We start from the raw sequence: 24,737 nt of genomic DNA, 5'->3' as shown, positions 1-24,737 counted from the left end.
GTCTGTTGTTTAATGTCTGGTGCCCTTTTCTTGAAAGATAGGATGTGTTTTCCCAAATACACCCTGAAATTACTATGAATTATAGAAAGCCAAGAGCTTTTTATAACGTGAAAAAGATAGCAAAGCCTTCAGCAATAGCTACTTTTAATGGAATCACTGAACATTCACATGTAAAAGAAAAAAAAGGAATAAAATTAAGAGTTACAGCTAACTTAGCTACAGCTACGGCTTGCTGTAATAAAGGAAGCTATGCACTCTACTGAGAGTCTAATGCTTTTATTAGCTGGCAGCCTATCAGTCTGCTCATTGCCCTGCTGAAGGATGGATGATAAATCTCTCAAAATCAAAGTTTATGTTCCAGCAGATTACATTCACACTTCCATATTTACAGTGGGATAGTGTGTGTATTAGCAGAAATGGAAAAAAGCTTCTGTGTATGGAAAAACTGGATTTTAGAGCAAGTCATTGATATGCTCTAATTTACACCCTTTACTTTGCTGTGCTCCATAATTTGTTTCTGGTTCTTTTCTGATGTTTCCCTATCTCTTTATCTTCTGTGTTTCCTGATGTGTGAATCACATGAAGACTGTGTGTTTGAATTCGTGTACATGCCAGCACTGTACTTCCTGTTTTATTTTATATCCCTTTCCTCCCTTCCTTTCTCTGACCTTAATTTTACCCGAGTCTTTCCCACTTAGTTATCTTTGTAATTATACTCAGTCTTTTCCTTTTTTAGTTGTCCATGTGTCTTACTTCCTTTGTATTTGTCACCACAGTTTTGTTAGTTGTACCTGTTTATTGGATTTTCTTTCTTTGGACAGTGTCGAAAATGCTTGATGTGGAATTCTCTGAGTCTAAATTAGCCTAAAAATAACTCTGGCTTTTGGTTTTACAACCTGTTTATCTGCTTCATGTGTTTTACACTCCTGTGAACTCAATTCACAGTACTATACAGAGCAGGTGAATAATGGAAATTAGGAGCTTCCTGAATTTATTCAGAATTGTTTTTATTTAGAAGTAGAAAATATTCAGAAGCTGACGAGTCATGTCTTGGCCATCACATGGCTTCTAAGAGCATCCATCATATTATGGTGACTCTTGCAAGATGACCACAAATGGTTATTTGTTTGTTAAGTTGGCGGAAGACTTAGGAGTCTCTTAAAATTTCACCCTAAAGCTTGGGTCAGGGCATTGACGTTCAGGGCTTTTGCCACGAGTTCATATCCTAAGGTCATGACTTTAATTTATTTTTTTCTGTACAGTATTTTACCTAAAATAAATAAATAAATAAATAAAGCCTTACATCACCTAAAAAGGCTACTTTCAGCAGCTCCCTTGTCACAAAGGGTCACCACAGCAAGTGGCTTGTGCGCATGTTTCATTTCACAACAGATGCCCTTCCTGACACAAACCCAAAGAGGATTTGTGTCTCTGGCCTGAATCAAACAAATTGACAAGAAAATCTGTTAACCATTACACTGTTCTTTTTGCAAGCTGTATACAGTTGGAGCGTGTGTTGAAATGAGAATAATAGGATTAATAAATCCTTATATTCAGTCTTTTCCTTTAATTAATAATTAATATGTGTAATTAATATATGTTCTCTCCAGGTGCCCGAGGAACTACATCTTTAACACACTTTTTCTGTTTGTGCTTGCTCCTAACTCTGAATGATTTAATAGCAGGCCCTCATCTTGCCGCGGTGAGCAATGAACAGAAGTCTTGTCCCACTTGTGCTGGAGCCCTTAACTTTTCTTTTACCTGACCAAGGTTCAAGTGGGCAGCACAGTGGTTAGCACAGTTGCCTTACGGCAAAAATGTATGGATGGTTCAACTGAAAATACAGATGTCTTTTGCCTGCCAGCTCCACGTTATAGTCCATTTGATTTCTTCCATTCCTGCTGTACAGGATGGGAATTGAAAAAGGAAAAAGTCGGGTGAATTCAGAGTAAACAGCACCCTTAATCCAGGCAGCTTCCACACCTACGCCAAACGAATTATTTCTCATTTCCCATGTGATGCAAATGCAAAAGGGTAGGTGGGACAATACTATATCCTGCAAATTTCAGCTTCAGCAAAGCAAAACAAAAAAAAAGTCCAATGACAATTCATCAAATTTTGAATAAATATAGTTTTAAACATTGCAAAGTTCTTTAGAATCTAATTAGCAACGGCAGCTTTGAAAACACTCATGAAAAAGCAGCGACTGCAGATCCCTTCTGAGCCTGACACATAGTGTTAATTGGTATTTTACTTTGCCTTTGTATTTTTGATTTAGCTTCTTCCGACTTAATGAGTTCAGAGTTCTTTTAATTTAGCGCCTCATTCATTTAACACATACTTATGGTATGTGTAGCTGTTTCTCAGAAACGTGCACACTGACAGTACTTTTGTACCCAGTCACCATGTGTAGCATATCTTGGCCTATTACTGATCAACCACAGATATGAAGTCTCCCAAGGGAGGAGTGTCTTTCCTTGCGTGCTTAGCAGGTGACTCTTGGGTGCGTTGTGCTTTTATTACTACAGCACTATTGGTTTAGGTGTGTTTATAGTGTAAAATGTACTAAGGGAAGGTCCTGTCATTCCCCATTAAACCCACATGAAGATAAGGCTTCAGCAGCTAGCTAGAAATTAAGAAAATAAAATAGTGTGTAATGGTTTTTTTTGGTCTTCTCGCACCACCTATTTTACTTTTGATTTGTAACATACTTTCTTTCAGCTCTAGGTACACACACACACACACACACACACACACACACACACACACACACACACACACACACACTCAAATATGAACAAGCCCATGCACAGCACACACACACACACACACACACACACACACACACGCACACACACACACTCAAATATGAACAAGCCCATGCACAGATGCATCCACTCTCTGCATCTGCACTCTGTACCCATTCTCCATTAGCTGAAAGAAACAATCAGCTTCAAGTGCATTCTCCTCTCAAGAAAACAGCTGATGAAACATTCTGCCCTCTAAAACTGAAGCATCAGCACCTGCCCACATCTTAAAGGGGCAAACGTTAATCGAAGAAAGGCACAAAATTGCAATAAAACGTACAGTTTTTATATACAACACCTGCTTTCATATTCCCCGTTTCACCCATGACCTCTCTAACTTGCCTATATTCTCCCCTTTCCATTCTCAATGTCGTACAGTGATTAGTCACTCTGTCTCCAGATGCCTCCCCCTATTTCTCCTTTCCTCTTTTTTCTTTCCCTCCAGCCTTGTTGTTGAGATTCTATTATCCTGTGCTGCTTGGCTGCCTCACCCTATTAATCCTAGCAGTTCAGTGTGTGTGTTTGTTTGTGTTCACAGATGTCTGTGTAGGCTTCATGTGGTGCCAGTATGAGAGTGTAGTGGCCATCGAATGTCTTCAAATGATTAATGGTCTGGGTTTAGGCGAGGTGAAGAATGGCAACTAACACACACACACACATGCACGTACACGGACATGCACATACTTCACACACACACGCACACACACACACACACACACACACACACACACACACACACACACACACACACACACACACACACTTTACAGGTGTCCTGTTAATGTCTTGTCTGGGGTAGTTGCCTCTCTGGACAAAAACAGATTCAAAAACAAAATAGTGTCTCAGTGCACTGGTTCACAGAGGGAAGTGAAAGGGGGATGTAGTGAAAATGAAGTGGAAGTGATAAGCATTAAAAAAAGGAGTTGTGCATTTTTCAGTGAAACTACGATTGCTTAAAATGACCGTCAAGACAAAAGTGCACCATACCACAGTTTCCTGTACAAACTTTTGTTTCCTATGTCTGTGATTCTCTCTGTACTAATGTGTGTGTGTGTGTAAGGTGATCTACTTGTCCTGGATTCCCTGCTAAACTTAGCTAAGGTACTGCAGCAATGACTGAATGATCATCGATATGATTTATTCAGAGGCTAGTTTGAACAGAAACCTTTGTCTCACTAAAAATTGCCGTGCACCTGCATGTAGTTTTAGCCTCGGGACACACAAACTAGCTGATCAAATGAATATTGATCTAGCTGAGGATAGCAGTGGGTGGCTGCTGTGTGAGTCACTTCTGCTGGACTCTGAGGTTTGCAGGCAGGCAGTGGGTTTAAGGTCATATACGTACTGATACATATTAAATATAGACATTTTCCCTCATATCCACATGTAGGCAGACGAATAAACAAATAAAGCTGGGATTGTCTCTTCAAAATTGGTTTATTCCTTTTTGAGACACTGGTCTTATTAGAACATTGATTATAACATATATCTATGTTTCTGATTGTATATATCCTTTTTTTCTGGCTTTATTGTGGATATTTGTATTTCTGTTGCCCTTTCTACAGAAGGAAATTTCAACATGAGAAAGCAGGAAGAACACAGAAGAAGATAATAAAATCAGTGAAGGCTGACTTTCAGTTAGTGCCTTCACTTTCAGAGTACTGGCATTGTGAATGATGGCTCATGGTCACTTATCTTTTTACTGAAAAGACTAAAATAGGTTTTAGTTTTACTCAAAGGCTGAATGAGTCCAAGCCTTTAACAAAGTAATTTAATCTTCTATGTTGCTACTGAATCCACGATATCCATGATTTTTGCAGTTAGGCTTGGTGATTACACAGTTATGATTGCTAATGAAAAGCACTGGTTTTAACTCCATAAGCCCATAGATGAAGTCTTTACGTTGATTGGTTAAGGGGTAAATACCCATTAATTATCATGAGAACTTGGATCCATTATGGAAATGTGCCAGATTTAGCCTCATGGGCTATTTTCTTTATCAGCAGTCCCTGGTAGGTTGATGGCTTATAAAATGAATGGTTTATAAAATAAATGAGTGGGGTAAGATAATCAAGTCATTGCTGGGGACCACTGATTTTAGTCTTTCATTTAGATCACAGTTCTAGATCAGGAAAGATCAGGAAACATTGAAAAGATCAGGAAACATTGAACAAAATACGCAAAACAAAACTAGAATTAAATGAGATAATTAATAAAAAACAAAATTCTTAGTACAAAGACTACGCTTACAAAATTATGAACATGGTAATAAATCCGGTCAATTTCTAGCAAACCAGCTAAAAATAAATAAAGAAAAAACAACTATATGTGCTGTTCAAGATCCATCTGGGAACACAGTATATGAACCGATACAAATAAACAACATTTTCAGGGATTTCTATAAAACATTGTGTTCACCACAAATAAACCCATCTAAAAAAGAAATTGATCAGTTTTTGGACAACATAACTCTTCCAAAATTATTGGATGCTCAAGCAATGGCACTGGATTCACCACTGACACCAGGTGAACTCCAGGAAGCCCTGATAAGTATGCACAATAATAAGGCTCCAGGTCCAGACGGCTTTCCTGCAGAATTCTACAAATAATTCTGGTCGATTCTAGCACCAGTTTTCTACAGAACGTTGTTGGAAATTAAAGAAAAGGGCAGACTTCCATCAAATATGAATTCTGCAAACATTAATCTCCTGCTAAAACCAGGCAAAGACCCTGTATATCCCTCAAGCTATCGTCCAATATCCCTTATAAATGTAGACCTTAAAATAATCTGCAAAGCTCTCTCAAAGAGGCTGGAGAAAATAACCCCCCTCTTAATTCATCCTGACCAAACTGGTTTCATAAAATGTAGGCACTCATCAACAAATACATGCAGATTACTTAATTTGATAGACTACTCATTAGAGATGGCACGATACCACTTTTTTATGTCCGATACCGATACCGATATCATAAATTTGGATATCTGCCGATACCGATATGAATCCGATATAGTGTTTTTTAATCAACAAAACTGTTTTTTAAAATATCTTGCTGCATTTTGCAAGTCTGCAAGTTCATACTCAAGTTTAAAACAACAACTACACTAAAGCTATTCTGTTATACCTGTATACAAAAAAAATATTTCATAGTTCAGCAATACTGATCAATCTAATAAACTTAGACCTACACCATCCTCCCTATTCTGGTATTTTAAAGAGTACTTAGCGTAAATATTAAGCAACCTAACTAATAGGGTTCCAACTCCCAGCAACAACAAAAATAAATAAATAAAAAATAGGGAACCACCCCTCACGCTCCACCTCATGATGCTTAATCGACGTAATCAACCTTAATTTGATGCAGTGTGAAAAAAAATGCACAGAAATCAATTTTTTTTCAAGAAATATTAAATAGATTCAACATCTTTCTTCAACAAAATTGCAGACTGCACAGATGGTACCTTCCCAAAGGAAAAAGTACTATAGCTTACTAGGGTATATATATTAGACTTAATAGTCACTATATACAGTAATGGACTTCTATTCATTTTACATCAAATTAAAACTTTGGGTGTCAGATAATTATTTATTAAAAGCTAGACATTTTAAATGAGAATAAGAAAGAAAAGTATGTCTTTGTGCCCCTTTTCCCAGTTAATGCCCTATCGGCCCCCCTGGCTAAACTTTGCTAGATCCGCCCCTGCACAGTTACCAGCCGTCAGCTACGTAGAAAAAGATCCTGGTGTAGAAAGTAATATTAAATAAATTCTAACAACAGCTTATCAAGCTTAAACGTGCTGCTGTTGTTCAGCCGCTGGTTTGCTCTTTCTGGCGCAAAGTGGACCAAAAACAAACGAGAGACGTACTCCCGACAGAAAAGCCGATCAGCTGATTTAAGCAGTTTCACGATTGAAGTAGCAGCCGGAGAGCGAGAGGCAGTCGCTCGTTAAGCTTAACGCAGGAATGCTTTACAAACATTCAGAGATGGACTTACACACTTGCTTTACTTCTCTCGGGGATAACTTTGTCGGAGATGAAATGCCGGGTTGCTAGCGAAGCTCCACATGCTATCCAGACCACAGGTCCCGCATGCCACAGCCGCTCTATCACGTGATGCATACGTTCTGAGGTGAGTTACGGCGTGTTGCAAGTTTTGTGAGGTGCTTTCGTGATATTTAATGGATCGGATTACATTTTTTATTTTTCTCCGATATCCGATCCAGTAATTTAGGTCAGTATCGGACCGATACCGATACGTAATATCGGATCGGTCCATCTCTACTACTCATACAGTAAAAACCTAGAAACTACAATATTCTCTTTAGACGCAGAAAAAGCATTCGACAGAGTTAACTGGAAATTTCTATTTGCAACTTTACACAAATTTGGTTTTGGATCCTCTTTCATAAACTGGTTAAAAATATTATATAATTCCCCAACAGCTTGTGTCAGAACAAATGACCAGACATCCTCCAGCTTCTGTCTCTTGAGGGGCACCAGGCAGGGATGCCCACTCTCCCCTTCACTATTTGCAATTTTTATTGAACCACTAGCAGCAGCAATTAGACAGAATTCAGTAATTAAGGGCATAAAATGCAAGAACGTGGAACATAAAATCAGCCTTTATGCGGATGATGTGTTACTCTTTCTCCAAAATTCACAAACCAATATCTCTGGGGTGATTGAATTGATAAACTCTTTTGCAAGAATATCAGATTACTCAATTAACTGGTCAAAATCTACAGTCCTACCGATTAATTGCTCCCTCCATAATTCCTCTTCTACACCACTGCAATCGGGAAATATAAAATATTTAGGTATTAATGTTTCTCCCAAGCTTGCAGATCTAACTAAATTAAACCATATCCCACTTTTAAAGAAGGTAGAAGATGATCTGGCTAGGTGGAAATGTCTACCCATATCACTCATGGGAAGGGTTGCCGCTATAAAAATGATGGTCTTACCAAAAATAAATTATTTATTCTCAATGATCCCAACTAAACCGCCACAAGATTGGTTCAGATCTCTAGATTCATGTATGTCCAAATTCCTTTGGAAAAATAAACCCCCACGTATAAGCTTAAAAACACTACAAAAGACCAAGGATAAAGGAGGACTAGAACTGCCTAACTTTCAGCACTACTTCTTAGCCAACAGGCTTCAGTTTATCTCAGGATGGCTAAAACACACCCTCTTAGATGAACCTTGGCTAGATGTAGAACAAGCACTCTGCAATAATCTAGAGATCTCAGACCTACCATTTATCAGCTCAAACATCCAACGACATGAATGCTTTAAAAGCATCAACATCAGCTCTTCTCTGACAGCATGGTGGGAGTTTCTAAAATTGACGGCGTCTTCATTAATCCCATGCAAACGTACACCTATCTGGAACAACCCTGACATATTACAAAACAATAATATGATAAACTTTTCAGATTGGAGTGGTAAAGGAATCAAATATTTAGAACATATACTAGAAGGAACAGAATTTATTTCATTTGACGGACTAGTTACAAAATATGGGATCAACAAGAAAAGATTTTTAGAATATCAACAAATTAAATCCATAGTAAAAAAGAAATTTAAACCGGGTCAAGTTGAACTACAAACACCACCAAGTGTGGTTCAATTTCTTACTCTTAAAACCCCCAAATTACTATCCAAAATATACAGAATGCTTTCTAAAACAGATGAATCAATATCACTTCCTATTGCAAAATGGGAAGCGGATTTATCAGTTAACTTAGACCTAAACTTCTGGTCTCAGATTTGCTTAAAAACCTTTCATCTAATTAGAAATCCCAGTCTTCAATTAATTCAATACAAAATATTACATAGAGTGCACTATACAGGTCATCGGATATTCAAGATGGGCTTTACGTCTACCAACAACTGCTCACACTGCCAAACCAATTCACCGGACAATTATATCCACGCTCTTTGGTTCTGTCCACCAGTTCAGAAGTTTTGGCGCGAGATATGTGAAGACTTATCAAAGTGTCTGAAATGTAACATTCCAACTTCCCCCTTAGTGTGTTTGTTGGGCAGCTTAGATAATGTCACTTCAGAAAAGAATATCGCCCATATGGTTTTCACTGCCCTATGCATAGCCAAGAAAACAGTCCTCATGAACTGGAAAAATAAAAATAATCTTAATTCTAACAAATATATAAATTATCTATTAGATTACATTAGTCTTGATACAGCCTCTGCCACCACATCAGATCAATTGCTCTGGGCTCCTTTGATCAGCTCCATCACCTAGTGGGGGTGGGGGGTCATAGTTGGTCCCGCCTTCACTGTTGTGATTGGTGTGGGGGTAGGGACAGGCTTAGGGCGTCGGGGGGTTCCCCGGAGGCATCTTCCTTGGGGGGCTCATTCCGGGGTAGCGGTCATGTCCGGTTAGGGGCTCTGTTGGCTCTCAGGTGACGGTTTCCTCATGTCTGCGTGCAGCGGGGCTACGTCCGTCAGGGTTGTGCTGACGGACGTGGGTTACTGACCTGGTAGCCTGGCTGGCCCTGGGTGGGTCCGGGATGGGCGTGAGGTTCTGGGGGCGCTCCGTCTCTGGGCTGGGGCCCTGGCCGGGCCTCGGGGGCTTGGGTCCTGGTTGGTGTGTTGCTGGGGTTGTGGGCGGGTGGGTGCATGGGGGCCCAGCCCTGGCGCAGGGTGCCGCCGGTGCGTCAAGCCACCTGGGGGGCTCTTCAACTGGTGGGCTTTCCGCTCTTCAGGAACTCTCTCTGCAGGAGGGGGAGATACAGGAGAGGTGGAGGAAGATCTCAGCCTGGGCGTCTATTGTCTCATGTAGTCTGGAAGATGAGTGGATGGTGGGGTGGGTGCAGTTTTCTCTGTGGTGGGGTTGGGTGGACTGTCCCGGGCTCTGTGGGCCCGGGGGGCGCTGCTGCACTGGGCCCTGGTCTGGATGGGCCTGGGCCCCCTTTCCCTGGCGGGTCGCGGAGTATGGGGGTGCCTACTGGGGTCAGCGGGGGAGCTGGCCCCAGGGAGGGGTCACTTGCCCCTCCCTTCCTTCCCTCCCCATCTCCAGCTGCCTCCCTCTTCCCGCTTCACCACAACCACCCACACATGCAGGGCCTTGGAGTAGGGGTATGTCACCAGGGTGCAGAGGTTTGGAGGCCTATCTCCCCCCCACCACCACTTCCCCTGCCAGTGGCGGACTCCCTCAGACATCAGTGCGTTGGTGGTTCTTTGTGTTTGGGGATGGGCGTCCAGGTACACACCGGCTCACTCCTTGGCGGCCGCTTATCGGGGCCTGGAGCCTGGGGCTCGCTCGGGCCACTTCGGAGGTGGGGTGCCCCCAGCCTCTCGGCCTGGGGCTCGGTCACTCAGGCACAGCTGGCTGCCGGCGGAGCTCACGGGCGCGTCACTGCAACTCCCCCTGGCTTCTGCTCCGCGGCTGCTGAGTGAGCCCTCATCTGGGACTCTCCTCAGCTCTCTCTGGGATAGTGGCGCAGCTGCCCCTCTGTTGGTCTTCCTTGGTCTCTTGTGTTCTGGGGGCCTCTGGATGTCTGGAGTTTTGATCTCCTCCATACCTGCTTCATGCCCTGGAGGACGGGGCTGTGGCCCCCCCACACCCTCTAGCAGATCATTACATGAAGGAACCTTTTAAAAAAACAAGCGCGTCCATGCTCACAGGTGTACACATGGGTGATCACACCCACAAACTACACCCTTTTTGGCTCCTACCTCAAAGCACACTGTGTTCTGTTGATCTTATGTGCTGCACAATAATGTTTAACATTTAGTATTTACTGTCATATTCCCATATATCATTGTGATGTTGTTTATTCTGTTACTCTTGTTCTCTTCTGCTTGTTTTCTTTTTTCTTTCTCAGCAGGTGATCCAGGTGATTGATATATGCATTTTTTTTTTCTTTTTCTTTTTTTTTCTTCTACTCATTCTGTTGGTTTTTGTTTTTTGCCCTTCTCCCCGTCCCTCTTCTCAGCTGTTTCTCTTTCTCTCTTTCTTTCTCTCCTTCTTTCCCCCAGTCAAGTCTGTCCCATGTTCAGTAAGTGAAAATAAAATAAACAATAAGAGGTGAATCAAATGGACCATTATGGCAAGGCTGGGATGGTCAATTTGGTAAAGTAAATCCGTTGGGCATCTTTCTTCGCCTTTAGACAATAATTCTGATGGCAAAAGAGCCAAACGGGACAGGCAAAAAAAAAAAAAAAAAAAAGATCACAGTTCTAATATATTCATTTCACACAGTCTGTCTAGTGGAAAAGTTTAAACTCTGGCTTGAGTAAAGATTAGAAAAGACTGCATGGAGTCATAATGTCAGGTCAAGAAACAGTCCATCCAAAGCAGTGGTGTTCCTTGAGGGCAAGGAATCAGGCAGGGCTTGTGAAGTGAAATCTAAAAATGAATATTCATTGTAACATATCAAAGTAAAATTGTCTCTCTTCTTTCATTTCAGACAGCGTTCTGTCATAAAGTCTCTTATCTGTTTGCATCCATCCGTTATATATCTCCCATCCTGTGGCTGCAGTTGGCTCTTGCCTCTGGAACCTGAATTAATGCAGCTTGACAAACAGAGATGCTAAAATCTGTATGGGGTAGGTCTATGCCCTTGTTGGCTAGAGCTTGTCAAGCTGAGAGGCCAGCAGCTTGCAGCAGGTTGTTTGCTAATGCACACTGTGGATAAACCTCTGGTCTTTGACAGGAGACTGATTGGAGAATAATGTACTAGACAAGCTGCTGCTGGCTCTGCTTTCACTTCTCTGAAATCAGTTACCATCTGTGTGGAAATAGAGCTACCATTAGCAAACAAACGAGCATTCTCATTTGTCATCATAACAGATGTTTTTTTTTTCCTTTAAACCACCTTGAACCACAGACCCTAAATGTGAACCACAGATTTAAGGTCCAACAACATTTCCAGATTAACATCTGTGAGAAATCACTTGGTTAACTAAATTTCCAAAGTTTAACCAGCTGCTTTTTTTAGACACCACATTGGTTTTTTATTATTGTTCAGTCCATCTCTAGACAAATACAGTTAAACATGTCCCATGCTCACTCAGCTGTGATGTTTTTATAAATACTGTATGTTTCATATCCATTGTTCGGTGGGGGTCCTGACTTTTCTTTGATTCTCAAGAAAGCAAACGTACTGCTCGAAGATGTAATTCCAAAAATTGTGCCATGCTCCAAAATAGGCTATTATTTGGCTATTAGAGATGAAATTGTTAAAAAAAAAAAAAAAAAGGAAAAAGAAAAAGAAGATCCTGAAGTGCAGGCATCCTTTGACACACAAATATTTTCTCATAGTATGAACTTGAATGTTGTTCGAGCACATCCTGCACTGGCGGAAGGCAAAGATATATGAAGTACTTTATTGGTGCTTATTCGAAGCCGTTTCCACTGTGTGTGTGTGTGTGTCTGTGTGCTTGGAGTAGGTTAGAGGAACAGTGCCTCTTATTTTAACAGATGAATTACTCCCTTTGTGTTTGCAGCAGCAGTAATGGCATCGCTGTTGCGATTCAGTAGCTTCCTTTTGACCACAACACTGAACCTTAGACTTCACATTCTCCCGAATGACATCTGTTTATGACAAGAATACTTGCAATGCTGCTGCAGTCTCTCGAGGCAACCTTCAAACTCCAAACCATGAAGCGAACACACTCGCTTACAGCATTTCTCATTATTAACGAACTTCCCCCATCAGCTTCACTGAGGAAGTGGGAATGTCAGACTCTTCACTGTGATGATGATGGCTTCTGTGACTCTCATCCCTAAACTTTAACCCCCAGCACTCAGCTGTACTGAACTGGATAGAGTTGTATGTATTATTAATGATGGCCAAATTCCACACATGAAAGGGCGGCTTTGTGGTCTGCATGAAAGACCCTGTGTCTCCCCTCTCTTTGTCACCCTGCTTCTTTCTGCTTACCAGTCCTCTCTGTTTTTTGCCCTCTGCCTTGTCCTGGATTACATATCCTCATGCGCTCTTCTGATTAATTTTTTTGATCAGCTATAAAGTTGTATGTCACAGATTGAATGGCCCCATCAGTTTCTCCAGACTATTCTGGCATTGCTGGTGACAATAGTGGCATTTCACAGAACACAACAGCCGTTTGTCTCCATTTCCTCTGGACAATACTGAATTCTTATCCAGTAATATTAAATTTAAATCTTCTTTTGTGGTATATTTGTGAATTTTATATGCCCCTGTTTCAGAATCTTTGCATTAAAAAAAAAAGAAAAGAAAAAAAAAGAAAAGAAAAATCATATAGCAGATCACAACAAATCATAAAACAGTAACATGTCAACTCCCACACATTTTCCTGGGCATTTTTTTTCCTTTTTGTGTAAAATAACTTAAAATTTCACAAATAACTCATCTGAGGGTTTCCTCCTTGTCTGCATTTAATTCAATGTACAAAATGTCACCACATCAACATGGATGGATGTAGGTCTGCTGCCCTCCACTGGATAATGCATGCCAATGCAGAATAGTAAGACAGACTGATCCTCTGGTCCATCTATTCATAGCTTTTGAGCTAACGACTCTTTAAGGAAAAGTATTTTTGGTTTTCATTTAACCTTTACATACTACTCACTTTTAATGCCTTCACAGTGTGGTGCAGGTCAGTTTTGACCCATAATAATACCATAATACACCCATAATAAGTGCATATTAGTTAAGTAACAAAAACATAACAACCATGATAATTTCAATGTTTTTATTTAAAGATTTTTTATTGATTTAATAATGTAATAATTTAAATGAAAATTAAAATGGAAACAACTTTCTGGAATTGCTGGTATTTATTATGTAAACTACAATCTAAAATCATCTTTGATTACCAATATTAATTCACCTTTAATTAAAACTTATAACACAAGATTATTTTCTAACGCTGTGGATACAAACATAATGTATTCACATTTATATAGTGTTTTTCAAGTCTTACTGACTACTCAACATGTGTTTAATTACAAGTCATACACACAAGTCCTATACACATTCATACAACATTTTATTCTGTACACTTCAATTATTTTATCTCTCTCACTGGTTAAGGGTAAAAATTGAACCCAACAGGAATGTCTTTGTACTGAATGAGGAAGCTGGAGCACCCAGATTTGAAGCAGAAACCTTGTGTCTGTTAGGTGACAGTGCTAAGCACCATGCTGCTCTATTACACATCTTGTGTCTGTGCCACGGCTTCCTCTGACCTCTGTGCACCATATACGACTCTTACCCTGTTACACTGATCCGTCAAAGTCCAGCAACAGCCTGTATGTGAGAACCTGGGAAAGGTGGTGGGAACACAGACAATTATTGTGACAGTGTCAAGGTCCCCTTTGAACTTTGCACACACTTTTACGGTTTCAAGATTCTCTAAAACTATCATTTTCCCACATTTGTGGGTCTAAAATCCATCTGAATAGATATGGAACAAATTTGCAAAATTGTAAGGGTTAAGAATTACAGCCCAGTCTTGTTTCAACTGAGTAGCTTCAAGTGTCGTTTACGCTGTTTTCCCAGATTTATATTAAAACAAAACTGTTGATGGAAAGTGCAGAACAGACATTTATAATTTCAACAAAAATAAATCAAAAACCAAGACAACTTCAAAAAATTCTGTTAAAATACTGTAAAATACAGGTTCTACACTGACCACAGCACTTCTAGCATCAATCAGTGATATTGATCAGATGAAAAGACATGTTGTCAAAAAAAATGCAAAAGCTGTCTCCAAAAGCCTGGACCCAGTATTCTGTAGGAACATGCAATCAGTGTGAACACCTGTTCATAAACTTTGGGAAAAGTCAGTGTCAAGCTGCTAAACTTTGCTAAGTACATGTTTGATATATTTAGAGAAAAGCCGAGGTTAATGTTTTATTATTTTTTGTCAAACTATTAGATCAAGAACACACTTTCACTCTTCTGTTTTATGAAGCAGGAGACAGATTGATCTGGACCTGTAATCACAATTGAACAACTCAGATATTGATGAATCTTTGAAAAGTAGAGATTTATAACCTCCATAGTGCATCAGCTGAAACCTCAATTACTGAGTTTCAGTGTTAGTTTCAGTTAAAACTGAAATAGGAATCTATTAATGACTTTGTGCAGTAAGCGGTCTATCTTGCATCAGTGTCATACTTTCTGCATCTGCAAGTCATGCACTGGTGTGCATATGATGTAAATGTCATCATCAGTAGATTCAGATAAACAAGGCTGTTGCAAAATAAACATAAATGTGAACCCATAATTTCTGCAGCTGTCAGAAATACTTGTTTTTTTTTCTGCTTGGAATCACGTGGTGGATATATGTAGAGCCGTTGCCTTTGTAGTTCGGTTTCCAGGTCAGAAACAGGAGGAGGATGTGGAGGATAAGCACACATCCACATCCAGACTGAATGTAAAGATGTACATAGCCTCTGGGTATGAAAATTTATCCTAAGAACCTAAACCAAGCCCAAGTGCTTTATACTGCTATTCTCTGCAATTACCAGCAGGAGGTGACTTCTGTGGTTGCAGAAAAGCTTTGTTTGTAAAAAAAACAGCCATTGGCTCCACTATGTTCTCTGTAAAAATGTTTCAGTATGAGTTTATAGGCTCAGTTGCTTCAAGTCATACTGAATGAATGAATAAATCTGACTTTTATTTTTTAACTTTGTGGAATTATTCATTTACTCAAGCATTGTTCAAGGTTTGTGTCCAGGGACAAACATTTTTAGCTGTTTTGTTGCTGCAAAATCATGAAAAAAGATTGTTAGTGTTGGGGTAAGGGCTGGGGCCATGAGGTCATTAGTTAACAACCCACGCATAAAAATATGTATTGTGGTAACCAGCATTGGCTTCAACATGTTCTAAAGTAACCCATTACTATAATCACATCTCTCATGTGTAAGGCAGTACTATAATGCATTGTCGTATGATATTCAGTGATCATATTGCACTTACTAATCAAACCATTAAGTCACTACTTGAACTGCATACGTTCTTCAATTATCTCATGCGGGGAGAATAGGAAAAAAAACAGATCCCATTTGCCTTTTATGCATTTTTGTTCAACAATTGCACTGACCTCATTTCAGGAATAGGACAAAAGTGGTAGAGCCATTAACAGTCTTTTAGGAACGATTCATGTTAGGAGTGTTCCTGCCTCTTTACAGGAATGTGATGTAAAAGAAGAAACTGCTTTTGTGCTTCACACAATTTACGCTCATGGTTGAGGTCATATTTGTCATTTCACTGGCAATTGTCCTTTTTTATAAGAACTACTACACCCAAGAGTATTGTAATGTTTATTAAACGAGAGTCTGTATGTGCCCCTCTGCCATACGTTCTGAACTACATTAGAGCAGTCAAGAACTACGGCTGTTGCATCGGTAACATAAGATTCTTGCTGTTGTTACATTTTGCATTTAGAAAATGATGAAGAACTTCTTGGAACACCATATGATGTGACAGCGGGAAATAGTCATTTGCCGCACATGTTACATACCACCTGTATCCTGTGACGTGATGTTAATCATGATGACCGTGGTCATGATGACAGAAGGTATGGTTGGTGCCTTCCTATCACTGTTATACTAACATCAGTAATACGGACACTGCTATGACTCGCTGATATATGCTTTTTAGTTTAGTTACTACTGAACTGTAGTCATCCTTGACAACCCTTGACGTCAGACACCTTCATTTGGTGTTGAATGAGATTAACTTGTCTGGCAAATTAGTTTGCGAGTCTCATTGGATTTTAAATCCCATTCATTTGACTAATATAGCCAACAAGTGACAAGAAACGTTATCACTTTCTTCCTGCACTTCACACATTACACTAACCTGTGAATTGTGGCCAGATGAAAAGCTACATTGGGGTTCTGCTTTTTTTTTTTCTTTTTTTTTGAGTAATAGCCCCAACACTGGTGATGTTATTATGTCTTAGACTTCACTTGAGAGCCCTGCATACTAGCAGATGCAAGAAATAGTGGCAGCAAAGGTGTGAGAAATTTAATCTCTAATCAGTGTCTGTGTAGTCCTTACGAGTTGCTGCCATTTTTTTTTCTTTTGTGGATAATAAGAAGATATAAATACAGTGGATGATGGTTTTTATGTCACAATTGTGGCTACATGACTAACTTTGAAGTCTATTCACATAAAGTCTTTGAAAATCATTACACAGTGCTGTGACGTTGGTGAACGGGCATCTTTCACCATTTGGATTTTTAAATTAAAACACACTCATTGCCACAGAGACTAAGAGTAAATTATGATTAAACTAAGGTCATGAGGCTATAGACACCACATCAGAACCAAGTAATAACATTTTGCTGTAACACTTTCCATCTTTTGAAATTAGAGCCTAAAACTTGTTTTGTGAAATGTCTCTGTTGGGTGAAAATGTTAGAGGAGACTTCACTGTCATTAATTAGCTTGATGATTACATACATATTAATTAGTCTACTGTAACTCTCACAGGAGCAGGAGTGAAGATTAAAGACCCGTCACTGTACATCTTATTGTATTGTTGTTGATGTTCAGCTGAGAGAACAGTCCTCCAGATATTATGGATATTATAAAGGTGTAACTAGAAGAGGTGGGTGGATTGATCCAAATATTGATAATATATAGTAGTATATCAATGCTGGTAATGATATCAGATTGATACTAGCGCAATAGGAGCGATACCTTGTTTCTGTCATCTCAATTAAGTATATTGCCTACTGAATTGTGTTATATATCTATCCATCTCTCTCTCTCTCTCTCTCTCTCTATATATATATATATATATATATATATATATATATATATATATATATATATATATATATATATATATATATATATATATATACAGTATATATATATATATATATATATACACATATATATATATATACATATATACATACATTGGCAAATTGATGATGATCTCATAAATGATACTGCTCTTCCCCTACATAAGGTACCTTTAAAGTATTACCAAGATCAATACTGTTACCAAGTATTGATCTTGGTAACAGATCAATACTATATCAGTTTGGAGTATTGCAAAGCACAAGATAATCAGCAATATGATCCTGGGTCCTTTTTAAAAATGACGGTAAAATGTAAGATCTCTGGATTAAAAGTACAATCATTGCAATGTATAATAAGTGCTAAATAATTACTACAGCTACTAGAGGGTTTTCTCAATGGAAATTCGTTGTGGGCCACTGGGTTATGTCGCTCTTTCATATGACACACCTGGAACATCTGCTGGAGACTGCTAAGCTAAATTAGAACATAGGTACTGGAATAAGCTGCTTGCATAGCAAACCTATATAGAGCTGAAGTCATGACATAACAAGCAAATTGAATTCTGTGCCTCTAGTTTTTAGTGAATCAAGCTTTTACAAATTGCTTTCGACACTCCTCTCAGATGTAATTTTGTCATTTACTTCACAAAACGGAATATTTTTACATAATCTAAGACAAACTGGCAGCCATAAAGCACTTAATAAGAATACATTGTGCTTAAAAAATATAATCAGCCCACACAAGAAACACCTACAAGTGTTACAGTGCAGATACTTAAATGATCATGATCTGGCTATCATCCATATCCTTAACTCACCAGTGATCTCTTCTGACAGCTTGTGTCTGGCCAGCTGTTATTAGTCATGCATGAACTATGGCCCAGAGCCACTCTTCAGGGCTCACTAGTTACCTAAATACTGACCAAATAATATTTAATGTTTCTCTTAAAACAACTCCACAGTTATGTAAATGAATGAAACCACATTTACGTCACGCTGTTCGAACACTTCTGTCCCTCAGTTATTTTGACTATCAGGGATTTTCCAACATGTTTTCGCACTATTGGAATAGAAGTTTCAGTTTCCCTTCAGCCTGCTTTGACGTCATGTTTTTTTCAATCTCAAAAAGGTGGCGTCAGCAACCTGTTAGTTTCAGTGTGACAATATTCTTTAGATTCGAAGTCAAGAACTTTTTTTGCTTTAAACGTCCACTTTACGTAAGTCTGCTGTATCGTAATAAATATTACTTCAGTAATATGTGTGTCTGTTTTTAACTATCAGATTTTGATTTTCTGGTTTGTAACCTGGATTTCGGTGTCACTGTTCTGATCAGCCTCTAGATAAACATGCTTCTTTCTTTTTTTAACTCTTTAGAAACTCACCTGCCCAGCACCGAATACCAGTCAGACGATGCTGAATATTTGTGGGGCAGCATTCCACTGCTGATAAGCCAGCTACTTCCCTCAAGTGTTGGTGTATTTAAAAAACAGCGTTAAAAGAAATATGAACTCTGGACATCAAAATATTACTCTTTACTACTGTTTATATTCTCCCTTGAGCTGTATTGGTGAAATGAACACAACTTAAAAGATTAGAACATTTCCATGTTCCATGTTTTTCAGATTTCCCCCCAGCAACTCTTGTTCTTTGTTCACGGAGCCAGACAAAGGCCAAAGATCACCATTATTCAGCTCTTTGATAGCTTCTTGCTAACAATTCACCTTGGGGTTTTGCATACCATTTAGTGTTAATGTGGCCATGTCTATCTAATTATCAGCAGTGTGTGAAAATAAACTCCAACAGGACGGTCTGCTCCTTACATTCACAGTGACCACTCTCACAGATGTGACAATCCACATCACAAGGCTTTAAGTCACATTACCCTTCACTCCCCCGAGGCTTGAGTGCTATTTGTCTTCATATAGGCTTTGGCTTGTTGTTTCTTAATGGGATTTGGGTAGGGGCTGCCTGCAGGGCCTTTGGGAAGCCCACACGATGGTGAAATCCACACATTTCCCATACCGTCGCCTCAAACTAAACCTACGGGAAAATCCTCAGACTTTCTAAGGAAAAGTCTGTTTCCATCTGTGTGTAAATGTTTTAAAATATAGTGTATTCTTTTGGCTTAAGACTGACTCATGGGTTTAGTTCATTATTGCATTATAATCAAACTTCACGAGTGTGTGGTGTATCACTGATGGGGAGTTGTGGAAAGATTAAACTTCTATTGATCCAGAAGAATTTTCCAAGGCATCCTTGGAGGTGATTATGTCACAGCTGTGGTTTAATCGTCACTGCTTCCAGGCGCTGATTGAAATCAGCGGTTACTTTACAAGCTTACAAGCAGACATAATGATGACTGTGAACACACTCACATGCACGTACAAAGACATGGGATGACTTAAATAACTACTTTTATTAAAAGATTATCACATGGCGTTTCACTGGGATTAAAGTTTGCAACACAAGCCATTAGTTGTGCATGACAGAAAAACAACTTTCCTTCCTGTTGGGTTTGCATGTGTTTCTGGTAATGTTTTGGCTGACTCACAAAAGTGGCCCAAAGAACCAAGTTGCTGAACAAGGAAATTAAGATTTATCTGATTCGAGGTTTCTATACAAACAAATAAAAAATAAACACATTGGAGACGAAAGCCCTCCAATGTGTCACATATAGGGGGGTGGGGGGTTCACGTCTCACATGAGGCATTTCATTGTTCTCTATGCCCTTCCCTCGTTAAGCACAACCAGCACGTCGGCCACATATTTCCTAATCATTATCATAATTAACATCTTATATTGTAATTCAGCTTGACTTGTTAAATCCTAGTTGGAAATATTGAAACTAGTGAAATGTTTGTGATGAGAGGAAGGGGGAAAAACATCATTGCTAATGGATACGCAACAAGCTGTGTGTAGAAATCACAAAAGGCTGGCTTTTCCCGTAAGTTATTTAGAATGAGTCAAGCGGTAGTAAGCCCAAAGATCAGTGATGTCGAAACTAAGGTGTGGCAAGTCTGTATGAGTATTGAGGCTATCAACCACGCTGACTATGCGATAACAGCCGTACTGCACCTTTAACTAAACACTGGCCAGAGTATTTACTGAGTGACGTAAGACGCAGACTGCGTGACGAGTGTGGGCAGGCAGGGCAGGCTCTTTGTCAGGTATCCAGAAGTTAGTATGCTCACACCGGAAATCAAAGCATTAAGATTGGGAGTCTGTGATAAATTCCTTAAAACGATTAATTAGCAATAAAAACATCTAGAATTAAATTGAATATGATTTAAATAAAAAAAGATAATGTATTCGATGAGTGGTAAAAACATAATACGGTGAGATTTACTGCATGGATCGATATAGCGCTTTTATTTTGAAGGTGCAAACAGGAAGCAGTTGTTTTCCGCTACATTCGACTTGATTGTGAAAAAGAAAGCTACGGACGCACGGTGGCTACTTGAACGAAAACGGGGGAAGCTTGCTCAAGAACCGGTAGGGCTGTATTCGGGACCTCAGCATGCCACAATACAAATGGTGAGCGTGGGCGCAAAACAACTGTATTCACCTCCTGAACGGCGATAGTTGACAGCCACGCCCGGTTTTCAGCGACCGGAGCCCGTACAAAAGTGCTGGCGGAGGTGCAACGGTGAGCGGTTTGAAACCCAGCAGGGCGGCTAGCGGGCTCACAGCGGAGAGGAACCAGCAGCAGCAGCGGCGGCGGCGGCTGTTTTAGGCACCATGAGAGAGTACAAAGTAGTGGTTCTCGGGTCCGGGGGCGTCGGTAAATCGGCACTAACCGTCCAGTTCGTGACGGGATCTTTCATAGAAAAATACGACCCCACGATAGAGGATTTTTACAGGAAGGAGATCGAGGTGGACTCCTCTCCGTCCGTCTTGGAGATCTTGGACACGGCTGGGACCGAGCAGTTCGCCTCCATGCGAGACCTGTACATCAAAAACGGCCAGGGTTTTATTCTGGTCTACAGCCTGGTGAACCAGCAGAGCTTCCAGGACATCAAACCGATGAGGGATCAGATTATTCGGGTGAAACGGTACGAAAGAGTGCCGATGATTCTGGTTGGAAACAAAGTGGACCTGGAGGGGGAAAGGGAGGTTTCGTCCGGTGAAGGGAAGGCTCTGGCGGACGAATGGAACTGCCCGTTCATGGAAACTTCAGCCAAAAATAAAAGCTCTGTGGACGAACTGTTTGCAGAAATAGTCCGACAGATGAACTATGCCTCAACACCAAATGGCGACGACCAGTGCTGCTCGTCTTGTGTTATTCTTTAAGGAAAATGGACAATCACAAAGTTTTCTTTGCTCGGTTTTAAGTTTGCAATGGTAAGTTGGAACACCATACACCGAAAGTGTAAACCTGACACGGTTGATTGTTCAATGCAGTGACAAGAACTATATATAAACAGCGTACTTATTACCAACTTGTCCACATTAAGTACTGTTTAGCGAGCAGCAAAGCACCGGATGTAAGCTAAACGTGTCTTCATTTTAATGCGTAGCCTGAAGTTTGTTTTTTGTCAGTACTTAGCTATAAAAACTCAGCAGTACTTTTTACCGGTAACGTACAGTGGGACACTTGCAGTCCATTGTTTTGCTAAGCAGATAGGGGAAGTCTCTGATTCATTTGCAGAACTGGATGGGGCATGCCAGTGGCACACTTAATTAGGTTTACAAACTTTTGTGGCTCAATCGGTGCAGCTACAGTTCGGAGCTATTAAAAGAACTGCCAAATGCCATATTCCAGAATGGGGTTTACAGGGAGATTCCAGTGTTTTTGTGTGGCCTACATTTCAAGAGTCAGCAAGTTCGAGATTAGATTTAGCTTTGGAGGAAATCTGTTTTCCCTAGAAGTTGTTCTAGTTCATTCATGACACTTTCTTTTTCTCCGCCTTTCTTGTTTGTGGCAGTGTGTTGCAGCAAGTCTGTACTGTTGAGCTCTTCTTCGTGTCTCGCCCTGGCCTTGGAGGAAAATGAACAGAGGAATGCTGCAGGGGGACGAGGAGGAGGGGGAGCAACTGAGACGGGGAGGGGTCCACTCTTCAGGAATTCTGCTGGGTTGGAGTATCTGTACTGCACGATCGGTGTCCGCCATTGATGTCAACACAGTGTCAGATCCAGAGTTTCAGCCTCATCCCCCCCCTCCTCACCAGTTCCAACTGTACTTCCAACTGGAACTACGTACATCCCAATGGAAAAGATGGAAAGAAACACTTAAAGAAAACTCATAAATGGATATTTCTGTATGAGAAGAACACAGGGAGATAGAGTATATATTTTGTTAAGTAACTGCACAGTCTGGGACAGATAAAGAGTTGGGCCGCCTGATCAAATTTGGAGCAACGCTCCACAACACTCCAAATCCTGCTTTCTTTTCCAAAGTCAGAAGAAATTGACGCCACGTCTCTGGTGGTGGAGAAAATGTGACGAGTGCCACTTCATGTTTTTTTTTTTTTTTTTTTTTTTTTTTTACTTCACTTTCTCTTTAAGTGTGTGAGAGGACCCTAACTGAAGTGACACAAGGACACTGACCCGATCGCCCTTGTGTCAAGTGCCTTTCCGAAACAAATCAGCTGTTCAGATTTAGTGCCAACCCACAACCAAAACAACCCTTCAACATCACAATCCACAAACTAGTGAACTCTTCTACTGGATAGTGTCGTAAGGATGGAAGCTGACGATAAAAAAACTACAGCAGGCTTCTCTTGAATGGAATGGCAGTTTTCTGTTTGTTTTACTTTGGCCTTTTTGAAGTCTAAGGTGTTAATTTTTGCAATGTCTGCTTGGTCTGGATGAACCCATGTCTTGAAATGCACAGGTACTGGAACCCCTTAGACATGATCACAACACCCGACACTTAATTTCCAGGCCAATCAATTCAAAGGAGTTCTGTTTTGTTCTGTTCCTTTTGTTGTTTTTAACAGGAAATGTGATAATGTACCATTTGACAAATCTAACCTGATTGTAAGTTTAATTTCAGACCAGCCATTTAACAGTTGGCTGTTTTGAAAAAAAAAAAAAAGACTTAATACAAATGGCTTTTTTAAAAAAGAACCCAGGCTGTGTTTTCTTTTTTCTTTTCTTTTTCTTTGGGGACATCTACTCATTTCACCACATGTCACGAGAAGTTCGGTGAAGAATTTAGCTTAAACAGCAGCTGAGGTTTGCTTAAAAGCACACAAATAATTTGGCTACTAGAAAACCCTGCATTAAACTGTTGCTGACAAAGTAAATGTTCAGTGTGCTTATGTTACAGTAACATGACCCCCCCCCTAAAAACAACCCAAATTTACACGAGCTGCTTCACGGTTCAGCATGTGTGGTGGACCTACTCCTAACAGGAAATAGAACTACAATATGAAAACGCTGCAAAATTGCTGGTGTTTATTGCTCTTTGTGTCACAAACTCGATGGGCAGCTATACAAGCTCAGCTACTTGCAGCGTTTGTGGAAACATGAAAGCTGCTTTTCATTGCTTCAGAAATCAAGCTTTGGCTTTCTACCGCTGTTGATTCTCATCATTAAAAACAAAACTTGTCATGTGGTTAAGACAGGGACCACTGTTACGTAAAATGAAAAAAACTGAAAGATAATAGAACGTACATACATGACTAGTTTGAAAGAGATGAGTAGCTCCTTTGTGTTTACATGAAGCTTACAAAGTAAGCTTTGGGATTTAGGGGTTTTGTTTTGTTTTTAAACTAGTAAAGTAGCTGCACAATCATCGTAGGTGAATTTGGTTGGATTCACCAACAAAATGGACTCGGATTCTCTATCCACTCAGCATCTTCACAGACGTTAATAGAAGAGGCCGGGCAATGCTACACCCGGGAATTATCTCTTTTTAACTGTGTGGGTGTAGCAATGTTCCAGTCCGGAGGTTCAGCCTGGCTGCAGTGTGTGTGGGTGCTGTGGTGTGATGTGGAGAGGCGGGTATGAGTGAGCAGGCCACCGTTCTGCCTCTGTTTACCTACGGGGATTACCTAGCCCCGGCTGGCTGGTAGACCACAGCATGACTTGAGGTGGGGGAGAGAGTAAACACACACAAGACGAGCTTCGCATAAAGTCCGGTCTTTGAGAGTGGATGAGCTCTGATTTTTCAGCCTGCACAGTATGTTTGTAGTGTTGCAGCAT

General features: G+C 40.2%; 1 protein-coding gene across 1 annotated transcript; it reads left to right on the top strand.

The window, feature by feature from the left end:
* Positions 1–21,049: 21,049 nt before the first annotated feature.
* Positions 21,050–23,657, top strand: LOC113036656 (ras-related protein Rap-2b). Its single transcript, XM_026193070.2, has 2 exons — positions 21,050–21,929; positions 22,514–23,657. Exon 1 carries the CDS (start codon positions 21,327–21,329, stop codon positions 21,876–21,878), a length of 552 nt encoding a protein of 183 aa, XP_026048855.1. The 5' UTR covers positions 21,050–21,326; the 3' UTR covers positions 21,879–21,929; positions 22,514–23,657.
* Positions 23,658–24,737: the final 1,080 nt, after the last annotated feature.

The sequence above is a fragment of the Astatotilapia calliptera genome, chromosome 14, assembly GCF_964374335.1.
Source record: "Astatotilapia calliptera chromosome 14, fAstCal68.1, whole genome shotgun sequence".
In the NCBI taxonomy this organism is placed as follows: domain Eukaryota; kingdom Metazoa; phylum Chordata; class Actinopteri; order Cichliformes; family Cichlidae; genus Astatotilapia; species Astatotilapia calliptera.
Note: the sequence above shows the minus strand (reverse complement) of the source record. Positions and strands in the feature narration are given on the sequence as shown.

Coding starts and splice junctions, on each gene's coding strand:
- LOC113036656 (XM_026193070.2), top strand. CDS start 21,327: ATGAGAGAGTACAAAGTAGTGGTTCTCGGGTCCGGGGGCGTCGGTAAA.